The sequence below is a fragment of the Perca fluviatilis genome, chromosome 2 (genome assembly GCF_010015445.1).
Source record: "Perca fluviatilis chromosome 2, GENO_Pfluv_1.0, whole genome shotgun sequence".
Classification (NCBI taxonomy): domain Eukaryota; kingdom Metazoa; phylum Chordata; class Actinopteri; order Perciformes; family Percidae; genus Perca; species Perca fluviatilis.
The window spans coordinates 16,187,607-16,209,310 of NC_053113.1; the positions used below are offsets into that span (position 1 = coordinate 16,187,607).

The 21,704-nt window shown below is 40.9% G+C and overlaps 1 protein-coding gene across 1 annotated transcript; it reads right to left on the bottom strand.

The window, feature by feature from the left end:
• Window positions 1-2,524: 2,524 nt before the first annotated feature.
• LOC120547208 (A disintegrin and metalloproteinase with thrombospondin motifs 15-like) lies at window positions 2,525-21,370 on the bottom strand. Its single transcript, XM_039782690.1, has 8 exons — window positions 20,091-21,370; window positions 17,594-17,726; window positions 15,026-15,193; window positions 10,344-10,627; window positions 10,080-10,257; window positions 9,563-9,738; window positions 8,394-8,569; window positions 2,525-6,471 (listed from the first exon to the last, which is right to left on the bottom strand). Exons 1-8 carry the CDS (start codon window positions 21,057-21,059, stop codon window positions 5,694-5,696), a joined length of 2,862 nt encoding a protein of 953 aa, XP_039638624.1. The 5' UTR covers window positions 21,060-21,370; the 3' UTR covers window positions 2,525-5,693.
• Window positions 21,371-21,704: the final 334 nt, after the last annotated feature.

The window sequence follows — 21,704 nt, forward strand, 5'->3', positions numbered from 1 at the left end:
TGTGTGGCTATGCGATGTTGTTGGAACAGTCATATGGGTTGTTTGGGATGACAGTCTGACAAGCAATGTATTCTGTTAAGGCATTAAGAGAGACTACGCACCCATCCGAGTCCTTTCAAGCTTGGTCCGACCCCCCCCCCTCCCCACCCCCACACACACACCCCACCCTGCTGGGTCAACCAGTCCACGCAGTGAGCCATAATGTAACTTCATCTCACTAACATCCTCCAGAGATGCTCCAACTAATCATTTAGCCAATCCCATGAGGTCTGTTCTTTTACTGGACAACCAGGAGTAATATGATGTGACTTCATTGCACACATCCATGCTCATATTTACCAAGCCAGCCTGTCTGCACTGCTTTAGAGCAGAAGACACCAAAGGGACACCAAAAGAAAAAGATCAAACATTGATGAGTCACTGCTTTTTAGTAGTGTTCGAATTTACAAAAGAAGCAGACATACTGACACCACCATTTCATTAATGCAAATGTACAACATGTCAATTAGTGGAGAGTGATTTCTCTTTTCTGTTACTTTGTGATTCAGGCTGAAAAGTGTGTTTTGGATAATTATCCCAGTCCAACTTCAAAAGAAAGTCTTAGATGACTAGGAAATGGTGTTTGTGTTTTTAGCAAACTGCCCTCACAGGCTGCACTGACAGATAGACTAAACTTTCTCCATCAGATATCATCTATAAAAGCAAAATACATCTGGTCTACTGGCTCAGTGGTTTAAGCTTTTTCAGGTGAGATCTCGTGGAATTCAGAGCATGTGGATATTTGGTTTAGAACATTTACAAGGCTGAACATGGAGAGTCCCAGGCCTCAGTCTCACAAACCTCAGTGTCCACTTCAACCTTCTACAAACTCACATGATAAATATATTTGGTTAACTTAAAGGAATACTTCACTCTGAAATTGATAAATTGTATATCAATTACTCACCAATTGTGTCCCTTTTTTGTGAAGAAAACGTTTTTATAGCATGCCTCCACGGTAAATGGAGAATCCAAAAATGGAGAAAAGTCTTGATGAATTGAAGGTATAAGTGACCCCGTTTAACAACAAGAACATCAAAACATCAGTTTACAAGCTCTCACACAACTCATGCAGTATAATCCAAGTCTGGTTTATCCAGCCGAATGCTCAGTACTTCCAAAACTATAGCATTTTGGCTATAGCATATTTTAAAACACTCCCGGAAACAGCACACAACAGTGTCACGTTTGCGCAGGCGCAAACGTGACACTGTTGTGTGCTCATTCGCTTGTCATCTGAGAAGCTTGCACAGGCGTGCTACTTGTTTGTATGTGAGACTGTTTTAGCGAAAATGTGTAAAATGTGTTTGGGAAGTACTGAGCATACGACTTGATAAATGAGACTAGGATTATGCTGCATGAGTTGTGTGAGAGTTTGTAAACAAACGTTTTGATATAGTTTTGATGTTGTTAAACTTTACTTCAATGCATCAAGATTTTTCTCCGCTTTTGGATTTCTTTGTTCACCGTGGAGGCATGCAAGAAAAACTTTTTCTGCAAGAATTCACGGAGTGACAAATTGACATAGAAATTATCAGTATGGGGGTGAGGTATTCCTTTAAGGCAAGATAGAGCATCATCATGGAAGCATAAGGCTGGTGATATTTTTTTGTTAGTAAGTTTTTGGTGGAACGTGTACGTTCAAAAGTTGTTTTAGTCCTGCGAGAGAAAACTCAGACTGGACAGATAGTCTAGCTAGCTGTCTGGATTTACCCTGCAGAGATCTGAGAAGCAGGTAACTATAGTCCTCAGAAATCCACCGGAGTTTAAAATTCCAACACAAAGGAAGCCCAAGGCAACGGATATCCGGCCTAAATGAGTGAAAAAGTCTGTCAGTTATTTCAAAATTTATATTATATTTGGCCCGCTGACTACTTTAAAATGCAGTTCCAATTGTGAGCAGTTACAGCTAGTTTTTCACACCCTTTTTTAACAACAAGAATCTATGTGATTATATGTACAGTGCAAACCATCCAAATCTTATGTCCAAAAAACTTGATTTTAGTAAGGACCTTTAAACCCTCATATGGGTTAAATCTTTGAGGTGATGGTGCCCAAGTCAGAGAGACGTCTGTCCAAAAATGCATTAAGCTTACTGGGCAGGCTCTGGCCAAGCTGGGTGTGTTATTACAGAACAGCCAGGACAACGGAGCTTGAATCAGCAGAATACCAAAGAGGATGAATGAACATGTTTTCATCTGCGGTCATGCTTCAGTTGGAGAAGAGCTGAGGTATCAAGACCGTCTCATCTCATGCGATGGAAGACTGCATGGCACAGCAGAAATCTGCTGTAACAGATACTGCTGGAGCAAAGGGAGACGTTCAAGAGACAACAGATATCCATCCAGCCTGTCATCCAACTATGTGGGATGGACTTACAGTAGGGAAGTAATATTTCCTTGTTGTCTTAACGTAAAATATCTGAATAATACTTTAAAACCTAAAGCTTCAGACGGACCATCAATCATGATTCAGCAATGGCTTATAATCTTATATATATACATTCTTTATTTTATACAGCTAGATGAATGTATACATAGTATACAATACAAAAGACAACTGATTAAAAAACAACAACATTACCATGATGTGAAAGAAAGAAAAACTAACTGTACAGTGCCATCTTTTGAATGGTAGGTCATCTGAACCAAATCCAACTGGAAATTAAGAGTGTAATACATTTTTTTGTTGAAGGACATGTTGGCATTTTTGGCATTTTAAAGGACCACCTTCAAATACAAATACAAATCTATTATTCTGCGATATTTGATGCATTCCACGTGTTGTTTCATTAAGAGTGTTGACATTGGAAGTGTTGAAAGTTATAATAGCATAGATGATGGAATTCATTTCTTTTAGTACATTTCTGTCTTTTTATTAATGAACATTGTAAACATGTCAAATGGTCCAGACAGACGCCCTTGCACTTCAAATCTTAGGGCGTGACAGCAAAACTGGACTTTTACCAAGTATTTTTAAGACTGCTGCGAGCATGCATATTTTCAGCTGTGTTAAAAATGCAGCAACATTTATCCAATGGAATAAAATCAGTCCCTACAAAACAACAAACTGGAATGCCATGATATACAACAATAGGTGTTTGATTGTGTTTTAGGGAGAATTGTTCCTTTAATTTCACCATGGATGGATGGATAGAGAAGAACATCCTTTTTCTGAAACAGTTCACTAAATAAGTGTGAGAACGAGAATGAGTGTAACACCTGAGCAAATGATCAAACCATATACATTTCGGGCAGTATAATGTATAATGATAGGCTGGCATGTTGCAATATGTCATTAAGGGCAAGAGATGATGAAGCTGCTATGCAGCAGCAGGACAAAAGACTGTGAAAGCTGAGGCGATGCCACAAGCCAACATGCATTGTATTCATGGAGCTTTGAGGAGGGCAACCGCATTACCTGAAAACCGAGTATTCATTTAACAATATTAATGCCTAGATTGTTGTTATGTCTTGTTTCTTTGTCTTAAACCACTAATACTAATAGTTTTCTTTCTTTATGCCTTTTGCATAGCCAATGTCTGTAATTGGGAACGTTTTATTTAATTGATTGTATGTATGTTTAAGTCTTTTTGTATTTTCTACTACTGCTATGTATTATGTTGTTTGCTGATTTTTAACTGTTTAAATGCTGCTAAGGTCCTGCCATTGTCTTATATCTTTCTAACTGGGAAGCACTTTGCGTTTTACTAGAAAAGGACTCTATGAATAAACCCCTATTATTATTATTATTATTATTATTATTGCTAATCTAATCAATTACTGTAAGGAATATAACCTAGTGAACATAGATACTCAGTATATGCTACATCTACAGTTTGAGAAATCTAGATCAATACCTTCTTCAAAACTGACAACAACCTCCTTTTTTCATGAAGGCGCAAACTTCAAACCTCAATCGTTTGATCTATAAAGTCTTAGGAAATAGTAAAAAAGAAATGTCCATCACAATTTCCTAGAACCCAAGATGACATCCTCAGATTGCTTTGGCAAGCTGCCAGAGTGCCGGTGTTACACCGTAAGCCGCAGCGCTGTGAAGGAAGGTCTGGCAAAGCGGGACTACACCATAAAGAACGAGAGACAAAGTAAACAAACTTGTAGTGCTGTAGTCTTCATGTAATGGACAGACAGTGTGTTGTTACTGGTATTGAACCGTAAGGAGCACAGCAGCATTTAACTGGACCCGGGTGGCTTTTGCGTTCACATGCTGTTTAATGTGCTGAGCAGATAATTAGCTAATTAGTCTGCACACACTGACGTTAGCAGTGCTCTTTTCCCCGAGCAGGACAGCTAATGTAGTTGTTGATCAGAGTCTGAATATCTTGTGTTGTGGAACAGGTTGCTGTCTGGCTCAGTGTAACCGTCTGCCATGCCCATGATTGAACACTGACATTAATGCTTTATGCAAGATTTAATTTTAATTTAACGGCATTCCGTTGAATAAATGCAAAACTAGGAGGGCGCCATCATAAAACCAAAACTAATTAATTAATTTGTCCCTTTTGGTTTTAGTTTTTTCTCAACGAAAAAAAAAAAATCATATAAAAAAAACAATTGTGTATATGTTGTAGCAAACAAAAGAAGTTCCATCAGAGACGTGTCTCAAAGTACTAAGGCTTTTTGAAAGGTTATAATTCTTTGGCAACAGAACAAACAGGAGCATTGCATTTAGTTTACACAAAACGGACAAAGACGCATTATGATTGCACCATACAAACAGCCTACATTCACTGGATATAATATGCTAACATCTTAACTCTAAACTTATTTTCCTCTTATAAAAAATATTTTTACTTTTTTGGTCGCGGGTAAAATTCAGTTCTTTGATAGTGATCTAATTCATGAAGATTGTATCAGGTGCGTAATATATTGTCTGTTTTTCATTTTGTAAGGATATAAAGCTTGTAAAACTATGATCTGACTCTGACTGGCAGTGTGATTGGCTGCTGGCTTTGATTATTCTACATCAGACAACAGCCACAGCACTGAATCAAGACAAGTTACAAAAAAGATGCAGAAACTGCATGGACCAATCAGGTCTTGAATGGTGCAAGAATGTTACAGTACTGTCTTTCACATTTTGATTAGGTCTTCAGTGAAAAGAGAACAATGTCAATTCACAGGTGAGATATCTGCTTGTGATAATGCACAGTGTGAGTGCTGAGATTATACCTCAACATGCTTTGTCTGTCTGTCTGGACTTCTCTCTGCTTTTGCAATTTCATCCCAGGCAGGTAACTTTACCAAGAAATTATGTTTGTGTGCAGATGTGTGTGTCTCTGCATCTTTCTCCTCTGTTACTCTCTGTATATGTTCAGGCATTGTGTCATCTTTCCTGATAGAGGTAGACTAACCACAAGTCAAAACTGAGGCAGATGGTTTGACAGTTTACAAGAAGACAGCTTTCATTCTTTTCTTTTATCTAAACTGATATATGTCTTTTCATACAATAGAGGGAGACCCTCTCTGTCTCCATTTGCTTTCTTCAGTGTAGCAGACGCCCCTTCAGACACAGTCAGGCTGCGTTTGAGAGTATTTCCACCCAACACAGCTGTGGGATCATTATCATGCTGATTTGGGCAAATTGTCACTTTGACTGACAAAAATAAGTCCTTTGGTTGTGTCTCTTCTGCTTTAACATGGCTTCAGATTGCAGAGGTCCAGTTCCTGAGGCTTCCTCCTTCCAGAGCAGTGGTCTCTGGGTAGATTTAGACCATTCTCAGTCATGCAGCGCACTGGCCGCCTTTTAAAGCCCCTTCCACAGGACTTGGAGCAGTGAGACCAGGCCCCTACATCCCACATGGGACATGGTTCACCACATGCTCTCACTGCTACAGGCCTGTCAGCACTGTCACAGTCTACTGCAGGACGCCCCTCCATGCTCTGGCACTGCACCAGCCTCTTCTGCAGACCATTCCCACAAGTCACTGTGCACGAATCCCAAGCTCCTGTCACCCAATGACTGACCGGCCTCTTACCCATCATCGGCGTCTTAGCTTCTACTCTATTACTGTCCGCCAAGACACTATTATGCGTGGTGTGGCTTTTCTCCTCTTTCCGCAGAGTCTTCTGTTCTTTGCTCTCCTTGGTGATGTAGAAAGAGTAGCGCACCCTGGGAGGAGTCATCTTCCCTACTGAGAGCACCTCCACAGTCAGAGGTTCCTGCAGGGGTCTGGTGGCCTGAAGAATCTCCACGGATGAGGAGGTGCCGCTGTAGCGCAGTAAGCTGCCCTTCACTAGCAAGTCGCGCTCCACGGCTGACACCACGTAGTTTCCGTTCAGCAGGTACTTGCCGTGCCGATTCTTCACTGCTAAGTAGTTTTCATCGCTGACCATTCCTCGGTAGCCACGCTGACGGACGTCAATGTTGGAAGCTCCAACAGGCAGCATCACCACAAAGTTGTAGCCATGACTGGAAAGAAAGTGTGGCGATGTAGAGCATTAATAATGCTGAATGGCCAATGGTTATTCTTTCAAGACCATGAATGTAATGTAACTTTCAAACTTAAAAGTGCTTCATGTGTTCATAAACATCATCAATGTAAAGGATTCCAGAGAGTGAGTAGATCACAGCGTGTCACTATACACCGGTGCCATCTTGTCCAGTCCTTTTACCTTTGTATAATTAACATAAACATGAGACCATGGTCAAGGTGATTGGTTGCCTCTATTCACCTTGCAGATACTCCTGTGCAAGTTCTGACTATTAAGATCAATTTCTCACAAAATGGTAAATCTTATTGTTTATCACTTCGTCTTTAAACCATAGACAGTATATAATGGACCCCAAACAGACCCCGTGTCTCTGGACTGAGACCAGTGATGGCCAGTTTTACTGCTTAGCCTCCAACTGAGAGAGACAGCGTAAATGTGACGTGAGCAACGTGTCTGAAAGTTGTAAGTCTTCTGGTAGCTGTGCCAAGAGAAATCTCAATCATTCCCAATCTTACAGAGAAGGAGAGTGTAGGTATATGTAAGGAGGTAACATGGGCACAGGATAATTATTGCTAACTAAAATGCTAGTTAACATTAGTAATTAATCCTTAACAGCTCATGTAAGTCAAAACTGCCTGCAAGCTTCTCCTGTACTATACGGTAATTCCTCTACTATGTGACACAATCGTTAGCCTGTTTTTACAAAAACGTCTGCTACGGAGCCATAACGTGAAGTACAAGGTAATGGAGCCTTTTATACATTGTCGTGTTTCTTTAGAAATAAACAATGGACAAATAGAGTCTTTAAACGCTTCAGATGTAAAGTTATTCGCTGTTAAGTGGCGCCAAAATGAATGCTAGTCAGTGGAATGCTAACGGGAGGTGATGGCCAGGTAGCAACAAAATGGCGCCATAGGAGGTTTGAGTTCTGAAGCGAAGCTTACCCCCTTGCTTTAAACAGTATCACTTTGTCTAGTAAAGTAAACAAAGACGATTTCCCGCCAAATCAAAGATGGTTTGGTGGCAAACAATCACGTGTCAAGGCTGAAAGATATTCTACATGAATGTCTCCACCTAAAGGAACACAGTGATATTTTTGGGAAATAGTTGTTTGCCTTCTTACCTAGAGTCAAATGAGAACATCAATTCGATTTCTATGCTTGTAGTTGAGAGACTGGGCCAGGACATGGTTAGCCTAACCTAGCACAAAGACTGTTAAAAAAATAAACATCTTATTTTCTTGTTATCTTGTTGACTCCAGCCACAAATACATTTAAAAGAGATGCGCCAGTGGTAATACACAAGTTACATTGTGGAAATTTTGAAAGAGCTTAAAGGCCTCATTAACTTTGCGAGGCTAGCTGTTTCCCTCTGTTTCCAGTTTTTAAACTACACTAGGCTATGTCTTGGATTGTTATATCATCCAGCTTCCAGACCCAGATACAGTCTGCCTAAAATGTCCTTAAACCATTTCTCTTTAGTGTTTAGAATAACTCCACAAGATCCAGATGATTTATTTCCATGAATATATTGGGAACTACCGCACCCTTTAGGACATCCTGTCAAATGCCTACCTCTAGGCTATTCCTAAAGCTTCATTGATAGTTATGCATTAAGAGGCTGGTTATGTGCTTAGGCTCTTTGGGTGCAGCGGCTACAAAGATACCACGTTGGGAGAACTGTGATTGATCAGCATGGGCTGCTTGTGTTTTCTCCTAGATGTTTCTGATGCCAGTAGAGACTGAAAAAGCTCAGTTATCTTCTCCTTTTCAGTAACACACTTCACCGAAGACATTTCCACTGCAAACCTCTTGACATCAATGTTGACATTCTGATGTGTCCCGGCAGTTTAGATGTAATACTATGTAGTGCAGCAGAATGTGTTGATATGCTACTTACATAGGTTTGGTGAACAATCCTGAGACCTTCTTGCAGCCCTGGTTGTCGCCACCACACACACCACACTTGTCAAACTTCCTGTTAGAGTCCAGCTTGCCATCACAGCCTGCCTTGATGCATTTTCCTTGAACACATACAGCTGAGGTGTCAGGAGAGCAGGGCGTCCCATCCACAACCTGCAGGGTTTGAGACATTACATCAAGCTGATCTTAAAGTGGATAATACTGTATGTAAGCAGGAACAACAGAGGGAAAGAAAGAGCAAGACAGAAAGTGTCGCCCCATATATAGTCTTCCATAATTACATACTTTATTCTTCTTTCTAAACAAACATAATGAACCAAATAAATAGAAAGTCGCAAAGTAGCACCAGAGGGAGTGTACTGTGTCCTTTAGCGTAAACGATATGTTGGCCTGTATTGCTGTTACAAGCTTTTTTCTTTTCTGGTTGCATACATAGTTGCTGACAAGCCACAGCTGTGAAGTGATACTGTCCCTGTATGTTTCCCTTCCTCAACGCTCCATCCATCCTGCTGCAGCAGCAGCAGCAGCAGCAGCAGCAGCAGCAGCAGCAGCCACTCTCTCTACTGCCACCAACACATCACCTCTCACTGCTTTGCTGTGGATAGAACTTACTTCTTGCGTTTCGAATAAAGGCCAAATCATACCGAGCAGTTACACGCCAAACCTTTGTGAACAGAGAGATGCTAAATATTTCTATCTAAATGTTTCAACTACACCTCCCATGAGGTTTTGATGCATGATGAGGTGTTCAATGACACAGAGTTCAGATTACATTAGCAATTACAAGAGTTGATACCCATTTATCTCAGAATATTGACAGAATTCCCCAAAGTCATGTCTCAGATCTCATAGATCTGAGTGCGGCAGGACTTCGGTTTTATTCATAACATGTACCGTCTACAGGCTAAAACAACAGCTAGCAATTATTAGGCTCAAATCAGCCTCCAGCGAAAGCAATCAATATGTAATTTGGCTAGTTGTAGTTTCTCTACTTTATTAACAGAGGATTGTCTCGTAAATATATTGTGTTGTCTTGTACTAATTCCATTGTTTCGTGATTAGAAAAAAAGTTAATTAAAGAAGATACAATTGGATGGTGTTGTTACAATCAAACATTGAACATACCAAATCCTAAAAGCTACATACCTTTGGAGCGAGGACATAGAAGTACCCAGTCCCGTTGGCGCGGCAGATAAGCTTGCATTTGTCTTTGGGAGAGATGCCCGAATATTTAGGAACCCAAACCACAGAGGAACCTAGTCTGTTGGTGTTGAGGTTTAAGCCATTAAACGCCTCACACTGCTCCTCACGGAAACTCTTGCCTGGAGATGTAAAAACAACCTCAGATTAGTTGACAACTACTGCAACACTCTTGACCTTATAGAATGTGATTGCAGTTTTGCAATTGACGGTTCACTAAGCCCCTAATGGATTTAACTTCTGTGCATTTTATGATGATAATGGTGGCAGATTTGCTACTTGAAATTCTTAGTCAACAATGGGTCCTTGAACTTAGACAGAGGTAGACAACAGCAACTTCTATTTTCTAGCCAGATTTTATCAGCTGTAGCTAGCGAGCTAATTAAGCTAATGGTAACTCCATGGGCTGGTTACAAAATGTGTGTCTTCCTGTGTAAAAATACTCAAACAGAGACTAGTGTACCTGTTTCAGGACAAGGGTTGAAGTTACAGGAGCGATACTTGATGCGAAGGCCATAGCAGTATTTGCCTCCATTCTCAGGAACAGGGTTGTCACACTCCCTCTTTGCCAGCTGAACTCCTCCATCACAACTTCGGGAACAGTCTCCAAATGCTCCCCACTTCCCCCACCGGCCATCCACCTGGGACAAAAGAAAAACACAATGGTACATCAACATGTAATAAAAAAGACCAAGCAGGATAGGGTTTTCTTTCCGCACTCTCTCACCTTGATGTGCATGGTGTTGTTCTTATCAGTGCAGGCTCCTCGGTAGCAGACCTTGCCGTTGCCACAGCTGGTGCCGTCCGCCCAGGGGAAGTGTCGGGTTTGACAGACCAACTGGCCGCGGGCCTTCCCGGTGCACCACAGCTTGGAGCAGGGCTGCATGTACGGGCAGGGCTTGGAGCCGGGGCCGAAAGCAAGCTCACACTGGCGGTGCAGGCTGTAGCTGGAACCAGGCAGGTTGTCTGAGAGAGACAGCTGCCTTTGAGGTTGGTCCAACAGACAGTCTCCTACAGAAACAAACAAACAACATTGCAAACAATCAGACCACAACTGCATTCACTCACAAACATTTACTTTAAACTAGGGATGCACCAAATCCAGGATTCGGCTTCAGATTCGGCTGAATATTGGGCTTTTTGACGGGGTTCGGTTTCTGCCGAACCTTAGAATTTGTTTCCACCGAACCCTACGTACGCTACGCACACTACGTGCGCTAGACTGGTCGACGTCATGACGCCACCATTGATTACGGGAAGTTGTTTACGTAAGTGAACCATTCAATGCTGTAGGCTGTGAGAATATGAAAATGGAACTCGTGAGCAGAAAAAGTGTTGTTTTGCAGTACTTTCAGTCAAAAGAAGGCGATTCAAGTCATTGTCAATCATGTTCAATTTGCAATGCCAATTTGTCTCGTGCTGGCAAGGACCCTAAACAATACACAACATCACCGCTGTTAAAACATTTGCGTATGAAACATCCGAAAGAATATGAGTACAGCAAAAATGAGAAAGAATGCAGCAACTTCAGGTACAGCAAAGGAAGGACAGTCACTGCTAAAAACTTGTGTTAACCATTTGTTTACTTCATTAATGTGTTTACTGTGTTAATGGACTGAGGATGGGAGTAGGATTCGGTTTCGGATTCAGTGGAATCTTAACCAGTGGATTCGGTATTTGGCCGAACCCCAAAAATTTGGATTTGGTGCATCCCTACTTTAAACACAGAAAACTTAAAGCTCCACTAATTGATATTTTTGTATTTACTATGGGGGAAATTACTAAGTGTAATATCTATGTTGTTTGACAAACCCACAGAGATTTCTCATCAACCCTGCAGTTTCCCTCAGCTCGACGGAGTTCATCTTACAGCTCATTGTTTTGGTTTTAAAGTGCTCATATTATGCTCATTTTCAGGTTCATAATTGTATTTAAATGTTATATCAGAATAGGTTTACATGGTTTAATTTTCAAAAAACACCATATTTTTGTTGTACTGCACACAGCTCCTCTTTTCACCCTGTGTGTTGAGCTCTCTGTTTTAGCTACAGAGTGAGGCATCACACTTCTATTCTATCTTTATTGGGAGTCACACATGTACTGTACCTAGGTAATAAAGCCAGTTAGAAGCAGAGTATGAGGGTGTGCCATGCTAACAGCTAGGCGAGCATTATAACGTTTGTTACAAAGTGATGCATGTTCGTTCGTCACGGAAGTAAAGGCTGGACTACAATAGAGCTGTTTGGAGCAGTTTGTGAACAGTGTTTTTCTGTTGGAGATGTGCCTTTGGGGTGGACTTTGGGATTTTTCACTTTGTAAACCTATAACATGCATAAAAAAAGATATATAACACAATAAAGGAAAGGGAAAAAGCCAAAAAGCATAATATGACCACTTTAAGGCTCACAACTTTACTGTTGTTACCTTGTTTCAAGCGGCAGCAGGCAGCTGTTTTCTGTGCAAAAGCTAATAAAGCCATTTAACACTACCCACCAGCACCAAACAGCAGACAGACAAAGTTAGCAACAAGGAGATGATGGAGACCAAAACATAGAGCAGCTAAAGGAAAAGTGAATATCAGATGTATGTTTATGGTGGACAGGAACATGAATGCTGTTACTCTGTCTAGGCAACTGTTTGCTAACACATTCACCATATCAACCTATTGAGGTGTTAATATGTCAATGTTTTTAATGGCCAATAAATCTACCAATGAAGCTTTAGGGACAAAAATTTAATTAAAACAATGAAATCTTTACCAGGGCATTTTCGTGATAATTTGACTGATGTGGTGAAAATAGTACTTTTTATTTGCTAAATTTGTGGTTAACCAAATATTTCTACACTTGCGTAGGCTCCTTGTTAGTGAAGTCAGAATTAACAGAAACTGTGATTCATCAGTCCATGAAACTGAGAACAATATATCAATCAACTATAAGAGTAAAACAAACTTTGGTCATCTTTAAGTAAGAGGAACCTATGTACTGTATCTATCATCTTTCTCGTATTAAATGTCCCTGAGAAAGATGCTGTTTAAAACTGTTTTGCATTGGAAGAGTGCTCTGGTAAGTTCATGTGAGGCAATGACTATGTTGTACAAAGGGCTATAAAACTATGGATTAAAGCATTCAAATAATGTTCATGAAAGAGCTTAAAAATGTTGGTACGGTTATGTCCAATAACTGTGTCTTCAGTCTGTACAAATGCAGACTGCAAGCTGTCTATATGAGACAGTGCAGGTACCAGATAATGTTAAGATTGGCTCATGAAGAAAAGACAGTAGTGTTAGCTTTGGAATGTTGAACTTGGTAAAGGCTCATTTGCTTGTTACAGTAAGTGGGCTGGTTGCGGGGAGATAATACATTGGTGTGCTAATTCTGTCTATTACACTCCCAGGCACTTACGGGAGTTTACACACAGACCGAAAAAGACTTGGCAGAGGGGAGCTACCGAGGAGAAAAAGCCGAACGATATATTATTGAACTTATGAATGGTATATTGAATGTGGATACTAAAAGTGGATAATGTCATCATCGGCATATAAAATAAAATCTCAAGGAAAGATACTTCCTCGGATACACAGTTTCTTCACTGGGTAATGTTTATTGCACTCTAGTTTCAAGTGTAATTCTGCCATGAAGTGTTTCACATTTCTGCATTTCTTGTGGATACATTGTAGTCTACTGAGGCTAGTGAGGATCTAGTATGTGCTAGTTCTACAAAAGAATCATCTTTCTGGCATAAACATCTGACATTTAGCCTACTTGCTCTCATCCACCACTGTAGTAGATACTTTATATCTGGATGTGACAACATCAAAATATAACAAAATGTCCTCAGATATTACATAAAGAGCATTTTTCTACCATTTTTGAGCTCTTATTAGCATATAACATAAGGAACTCTGTTAGTTTGTCATACTCAAATACTTAACTTTTCCAAAGCCTTGCTTAAAGCTTTGAGGACTCAGCTGGGTGCTGCATCACTTTAAGCTTGTTGTTAAATCAGGATTTCTAGCCAAGGATCCAGAATTCTGATCCCATGTAAGGTAATTTAGCATTTAGTGTCATTTCACCATTAACTTGTCTTTTATGACATGATGACATGACAACTACAGGTGTCCACCAACCAAAAGTTTTCTTAAAGCTGCATTCATTTTTTCTAGTTTCCATCAACCTTCTGTTTTGCACCTAATCAACTCACAGGAAGGAAATCTGCTACATTTTCTACATTTGCCAGCTAATCACTAAATTTGTCTCTTTCCTGTTTGGTACAGTAAATGTATCAGAGCTTTTTTTTTTTTTTTTTAGCAAAATCAGCTGTCTGTTGTGGCTAGAAACAAAGTTGTCGAGAGTGCTGTGACTGAACCAAAACATTAAAGTTGTGGACCAGAAAACCAAAACGATGAGCTGAAAGAAGCTAAAACGCTTTGCAGACCTGAGGGAAACTACAGAGTCTGGTGATACTTCTCTTTGGGTTCATCACTACAAGTGATCACTTTCACATTACACATTTTGTTTTTTTTCAAGTAAGTTGTTATTGTTGATTGATTCCCTCGTCAACTTAGACATAGTGTTAGGTTTGTTTTATCCTCTTTCCATTGAATTTCATTGAGTTATTTATTGTGAAGTGTTTTTAAAAGTGTGTTGACCCTCGATATATTACGGAGCCCCCCTGGTCCCACTTTGTCAAAAAAATTAATTATAACTATCTTGTGGCCACGAGATAGTATCTTGAGGCCACAAGATAGTATCTTGAGGCCTCAAGATAACTATCTTGAGGCCTCAAGATACTATCTCAAGATACTATCTCAAGATAACTATCTTGAGGCCTCAAGATACTATCTCAAGATACTATCTCAAGATAACTATCTTGAGGCCTCAAGATACTATCTCGTGGCCTCAAGATACTATCTTGTGGCCTCAAGATACTATCTCGTGGCCACAAGATAGTTATCTTGAGGCCTCAAGATACTATCTCGTGGTCTCAAGATAGTTATCTTGAGGCCTCAAGATACTATCTCGTGGTCACAAGATAGTTATAATTAATTTTTTTGACAAAGTGGGACCAGGGGGGCTCCGTAATATATAACTACTTTGACTTTTCTATTCCAAGACCCCATTTTGCGAGGATTAGGCACAAAAAAACTGAAGAATAAACACTCACTTAACAAAGAAAAAAAAAATATTTTATCCAAATAGATACAGTATTTTAACAAAAAATAATATGAGTATTTCTTTTGTTGAAAGTTGAAACTGATATTGAAATTACAAATGTAACCATGACAAACTAGAGCCAAGGTCTGTTATTGTGGGCGCAATTAGATTACAACCAGCTGAAAGCATGAAGCCTGGACAGAATTAGTGGTCCATCTGAGTCCAGAGACATATACAGGAAATGTTTACTAACCATGACCTCTGTCCAGGAACTCAGTAATGATGGCTGCGCTGCACACAGACCAGGGCCTGCTCCTGTCGATCTGAATCAGTGTGGGAGACATCATGTGGTTGTCCTTTAGTTTCCCAAATACCTCCTCACACGCCTTCACATTGTCGTGGGGCATGTTGAAGACGTGGCCTGAGGGATGAGGGTAGGGTGGGAAGAGAGACAGAAGGTTATGCCTTTGTTAGAGTTAAGTAGTTCCAATGTTTTAAAACACAATAAGCAGTTAGTAAGAGTTACTGAGCATATTCTGTATCTGTGGTGATGAAAATATTACCAAAAAAGAGAAACTTTTTTCCAGACATCACAGCACACATGTATGTATAAGGCAAAGCAAACTAAACTTGGACTGATTTGAAAGCTGATGTCATAGCAGACAGGAATGCAGTTAAGCATGGGAATATAGAGCGTGGCTTACATGTACGTCCATGTTCTAAACCAGGCCTGACAAGGGAATTTAGTTCCCAAGGAAATCATTTAATTCCCTAAATATGGACATGCAGTACATTCCAAAAAAACAAAACATAGATGTGTTTCCGCGTATTCAATCATGAGACAGGACCATTTTGAGGGGAAATTGTGTAATGAGGACAGTGTAAACCAATGCCTCTCTTGGGGCCTCGGGAGTTACTTGTGCATCTGGTTTCAGCCATGAGTCTTGCTTCTTTTACATTCTCAACCACTGATTATTGAAAATGTGAAAATATGTAATTTGTGTTATTCATAGGATTCGCCTTGACTAGACAGTTTTAGGAGTTTGTCAAACTAAAGTACATGCAGTTCATATATCACCCATTAAATGTCATTGAAAAAGCAGGATTAGCAGTGCTCCTTTTTTACGTTCATCTTTGACAGGTAATTTAAAGCTGCAAAAAGGAGATTACATACCTAATATCAGCCTAAATCACAGATAAATATAAAGAAATTGCATCGTGATAACACTATTTGTCAAAACTACATTGGACACTTCACCATCCACAGGAAGTGATAAATCAAAACTTCAGTATAAAGTCAGAATTCAGGCATTCTGGTTCACAAAATAACTTCTCTGTGGTCTAGCTGGGAAACAACAGCGCACACTTACCATGAAACAGCATGCAGATTGGAAATAAAAAGAATGGGTCAGCATTTTTATATTCATATTAATCTCATATATGTGGGTTAAGTAGGAAGCTGGAGCAAGGATGTGGTTAGTTTAACTTGTACAAACACTGAAAATGACTGTATACAGCTAGCCTGGCTCCAAAGTGTAAACATATGCCTATTAATTTTTTTTACAGTGTACCTTGCTTTTTAACTTGTACATGAAAGTATAGTCAGTAAGTGAAATGACAATTTTGGACAGTTGATTCTTCACAAAAAAATTGACCAGTAGGCTACTTTAGTGTAACATCTCTGGCTATGGCATAGGTTGTGAGATACATTTGGTGTCTCTAACACAAAGAAACCAAACCTGGCAACCTCACTGTGACTACAAGACTTTGGGAAGCTGCTAACAGTTACAATATGTAGCTGTCGAATGCCAGGAAATATTTACAGCATGTGACATTTTGCTTTCTGCACAGGTTTAGCAAAAACGTGCAAATTAGTGTATCCCTTTCTTACAGTCCTTATGCTAAGCTAGGCAAACCATGCCCTGACTCTTGTCTTGCTCTGTACATGCACAAACATGAGATTGGTATCAATCTTCTCATCTCATTTTCAGAAAAAAAGCAAATAAGTGTTTCCCAAAAGGTTCACCTATTCCAATGCCATTTCCACGGCAACGCGGAAGGATCGTATATGTGAGCGTATGAGTTTATGCTCAAACACAACTAACGCTCATTCCACACACTTACAGTGGATTTGACATTTTCGCCTGAAATGCAAAGAGTCTCCTAAAGAACAACGAGTGAGGGCTCTGTCCAGAGAAAACTGGGATTGCCAGTGTTATTTCCTTTGCTTCATTCATCCTTTTTCATGCTTACATTCTCCTTTTCACAAAAGCATCCCAGACAAGCTGGAATTTTAAAGATAAGTTTACATTTGTTAGTATAATGTTATGTGATAACTTCAGAATTTTCTGCTATCTCTCACTTTCAATTTGCAGCTGCCAGTGTGCAAAGTTATGCTGTGCAGCTGTAATGTCGAACATGCATAGATCTCAACCTAGGCCCAGAGACCTGCTGGTTTTGATTGCGCCAATCTAGGAGGGATTGATTTACAAACAGAACATCAGGTACGTGCAATTAAATCACTGCTATGATTGAAACCCAGCAGTGCTCTGGGACTAGGACTGAGAACCACAGCCATATAGATCATCATGAAAGTGGCAAAGCCCTCTGGCCGGGCCAGTTTCTACACTGATTATGTGCATCTTAAACCTGACTGCAAAATTCCTTTGACATTTTAGGCTTAGGTTATATGCAACTCTTGCCTTGAGCATATCTCACTCTGAGGCCAAATGTGCATTAGCATAAATCTAAAATGCATAATGTGAGTGTGCAATCCCTGATGATGAATGTTTCTTACAGCAAATACAAACAACATTCTTACCAAGTTCGTGGGCAGCTGTGAAAGCGGAGGGCAAGCCATCATCTTCAATGACAGAGCAGCTCCTCTTCGGGTCACACATGGTTCCAACGTCAGCCATACCCAGTGTATCACAGGTTGTGGCCCCGCAAAGATCCTGGTGACACAGAGACGTAAGTGTTAATTGTAACACGCCTTTCATTTCATTCTCATAAAAATCTTGGAAAATCACATTGAACTTGAGCCATGTTCCAAACATGTTTTTGTGGCTGTGCCTTGAGCTACAGAATGAACAGACCATGAAGAGCACTAATACAAAGCACATGGGTTTGTTTATTGTTTCTCTGTTCTGACTTTTGAATATGTTGAAGCAAAGGGTCAGGGCAGATAGCCCATCACACATTTCCTCTTGATGTTTAGTTAAAGAGGTAAGAAGAGAGTTTGGGAGGACAAGATGAGTTCCACCTGCAGCACACAGCCCAGGGTGAGTAAAACCATGACAACAACTCCACGATAGTCTTATCTTTACCAGTGTACCACTTAATCTCTCACTATCTCTTCTTATCTCTATGTTGTACCTCCATTTCTGCTAATTGGCTATATCTGGTTGTATCTGGCTGTAGTGATGTTACGTTCGCAAACAGTCTGGTTTTTCTCAACTGCGGTGTAACTTTTTATTGTTACAGACATTCATAATCCCCAGAGGATGAATCCTAATGACTTTGTTGATCCCCTGATTTTACCTTTAGCGCCACCATTAGGTTGATAATTTGTTTTTCTAGTTAAAATGTCTTGACAACTGTTGCATGGATTGCCATGACATGTGGTACAGGAATTCACATTTCCCTGAGGATCAAGTGGTGATCTCCTGAATCTTGCGCCATCATCAGGTAAGAATTTAAAATTCATCCTGTGCTTTGGTTTATTATCAAATACTGCAGGACTCATGATATTCCCATCAGCCTCAACTGTTCTCTGTGTGTATTGCTAATTAGCTAATGCTAGCATGCTAAAATAAGATGGTGAACATGGTAAACTTATATGGGTGCACGCTACCAGGTGAGCTACCCAGGCGCCCTTTGAACATGGTTAACATTATACCTGCTTGACATCAACAACATCATCATTTTGAGCAGGTTAGCATGTAGGCATTTAGCTCAAAGCACCACTGTGCCTACAGTAAGTGTTTGTACATGCACAGCCGCACAAGCTGCTAGCGCGACTGCAGTCGCTTGTTATTTAACACTACAGGAAAAGTAATAAGCCTTTTCCCACTGGAACAGTTAATTATTAATGAAAGTGGCTGTGACTCACTGGTTATCAGGAAGATATAGGTGCCTCTGTCCTAAGGCTTACTGGACAGTCTTTTGTGACTAAAACTTATTTTGTCTCTGATTCAATATTTCTGGGCAGAACTTATGTTATTATGTTATATCAAAATGACTTCCCTGTGCTTTTGTAGCATTCAGAGGAAACACCAAAGTGGAGGATGAACTTGTTAACCCAGTGTTACAGCGAAGCCCAGTGATGCCAGAAGCGCCCTCTGCCAGCCATGTGTATTCCACCCCACTTGCTCTCCGTAACCTATTACAAGACTTTTTCCATCTCAGCAGCTGCACTCATTGTGCCATACAAGGACAACAACACCGGACCTGGACTTTCCTACATATAATTGCCCCTCGGTAAATAAGGGATCTTTCCCCAGTGTTGGGGTGACTTTTAAGTCGTTTCGTCCTTAAAGTGTTTTTGTATGTTGCTATGGAGTGAAGGAGAGAGGACATGTTTCAGATGGCCAGCCAGAGCCAAACTGGACCTAATGGAAAGCAGGCACCAACAACCAGGCATCAGAGCGGGAGAGACAGAGAGAAGTTATTGACTGTGGAGAAAGATTTACTAGGCAATGGTGGCAGCTCTGGTGGCCACATGGGATTATCTGACAGCTGTGACCAGCGGAATGCTTTAGATAGTGTCAGTTTACATCATCTTGAATGAATGAAGAAGGAATTTGGATTCTAATTGGACTCTTAAAAAATGGTCTGATCATCATGAAGGTGCTTTTATAGGCAGATAGTGACCCAGTTCTTATTCTGTAGAGGCTGACAGAGGTGAGGTCTTCCATGGAAAGATTTGGCTCAGTTGCTCTTTTCCAGTGACTCATTGCACTAGAAGAAATGGGACTAGCAGGGCTGTGCAGTTGACAGGCTGCACCAACACACAAGTTAATAGATGGATAACTGAAAGGGTACACAGGGCACTGACCTGTGTGAAGTGACAGTTGTTACGTTAATAAAATTAACTTCACTGAGTAGTTTTGTGTCTCTGAGAGTATGGGAGTTCTGGCTCACCTGTAAAAAAAAGACTGAAATAGTGCCTCTTATAGTCTTTTACATGCCCAGGGGCCCATTTTGTCTCATAATTCACCCATGCACAAGTTGTGTTTGAGTGCAGCATTACAATCCTTACACCACCAATGTGATGCATTACAGCTGGGTTTGGTGCAGCTCACTCCTCCCCTGCTTACCTGTTTGGTGAACAGTATGGCAGTGTCCCAGTATTCTGGGTGCTTGTCGCTGTGTTTATTCAACTTCTTCTGCCAGGAGCAGAAGTTGCGCAGAGTCAGGGCTGCATTACTGGAAACCTTGGGTCCCTTGTCAGCTTCATTTATGACCATGAAACCCACCACCACTATGTTTATGGAGTTGAGAATGCTGGGGTGCTTGTAAAGCCTGGCTGCTACTGACATCAGGGTCAGGAGGTAATGCTTTAGGTCATCCCCGTGAAATTTAGCCATAGATTCATCTGCCACCACAAGCACCTCCACAAACCTGGGGATGGAGGCAAACCTCTTGGACCTCCCCAAGGTTTTCAACACAGTTTCAGTAAAGCCATCAATCGCCAGTTCACTGATGTGCTTGTATTTCTCCAGGGAAATGTTGAAGTTGGTGTCAGGTGCAACTCCACACCTGCTGGTGAAGTTGCCGCCTGAGTGCGTAGCGCGTCTTCGGCGGCGGACGACATGCGTCCTGTCGAAAGAGTTTCCATTTCCAGACGCAGCTGCTGCGTCTTCAGTTCTGCTCTGGCTGATGAAATACTCCATGCCGTTATAGGAAAAACTCCCATGGAGACCTTTACACAGGCTGAGCGCGGCGTAGGAGTCCGGTTCGGCGTTGACATCCCCGGAGTAGAAGCATTCCCGTAAGTCAGCTGTTGCAGAGGCGTTGGATGCTGAGGAGCCGCTTTCAGGCGTCAAGCTGCTCGGTTCAAGAAAACTGGAATCCGGCGTAAGGTGGAGGTAAAGTTCCTGTTTGAATGCACTTAGTCTAAAAACTATTAGTCTTTCAGTCATCTGCTCCGCGCGCCGGTGCAGATGCTTTTCATGCTTTTGATGATCCACACGAACAGGTATGCAGAAATCTACCTCCATGCAATATGTTAGTTTCAAATAAAGTAGAAACTTTGTGAAAATAATCAAAGAACTAAGCATATCCATATTTGCTTCTGCTCAGGAAATTCTACTCAGTAATTCGGCTTTGGTGCGTTTGCATGCAATAAAGAAGTTGTGCGCAATGGCACGGAGCGCCGCTTTTGTTCTCAGAAAACTAAGCACCCGCACTGCCTTCCAGCTTGTTTGCCCATCTTGCACCGTTTCCACTATGGTCACCAACTTATCTGAGCTGCTGAGCTTTAAAGTCGTGCATATACACCAATGATCACTGTTAACTGAAATCTGGGTACGTGCGCAAGAGAGAGCTCATTGGTCATGCGTCTCGGTTTGTGGTGCAGACCGCAGCCACTTGTAACTCTCCAAATATTATTGTTGCTGTACAGCATGTGTGACAGGAGCTGGAGCATCATCCCCCCTCCCACCGCCCAGACTCACTGCAAGGCAGACAGACAGGGAGCAAACACACAGACCATGGTTTCATTTAGAGGTTTTTGAGATTAATTTGAAACTAATGCGTACAGCACCATAACCTTCTCTAAGCGCAAACCTGACGATGTAACATAATTATCCATAGACAATCACCATTGTCATTCCCTTCTGCATATGTTTATTTTTGTAAACACATTGAGTTAAATGAATACAGAAAACACCAACATACATGAGAGGAATTAGGGCTACGTTCACATGAAC

Coding starts and splice junctions, on each gene's coding strand:
- LOC120547208 (XM_039782690.1), bottom strand. CDS start 21,059: ATGGATATGCTTAGTTCTTTGATTATTTTCACAAAGTTTCTACTTTAT. Junction 8,570..9,562: donor TCTATGTCCTCGCTCCAAAG/GTATGTAGCTTT, acceptor CAAACCCTGCAG/GTTGTGGATGGGACGCCCTG. Junction 6,472..8,393: donor GGATTGTTCACCAAACCTAT/GTAAGTAGCATA, acceptor CTTTCTTTCCAG/TCATGGCTACAACTTTGTGG.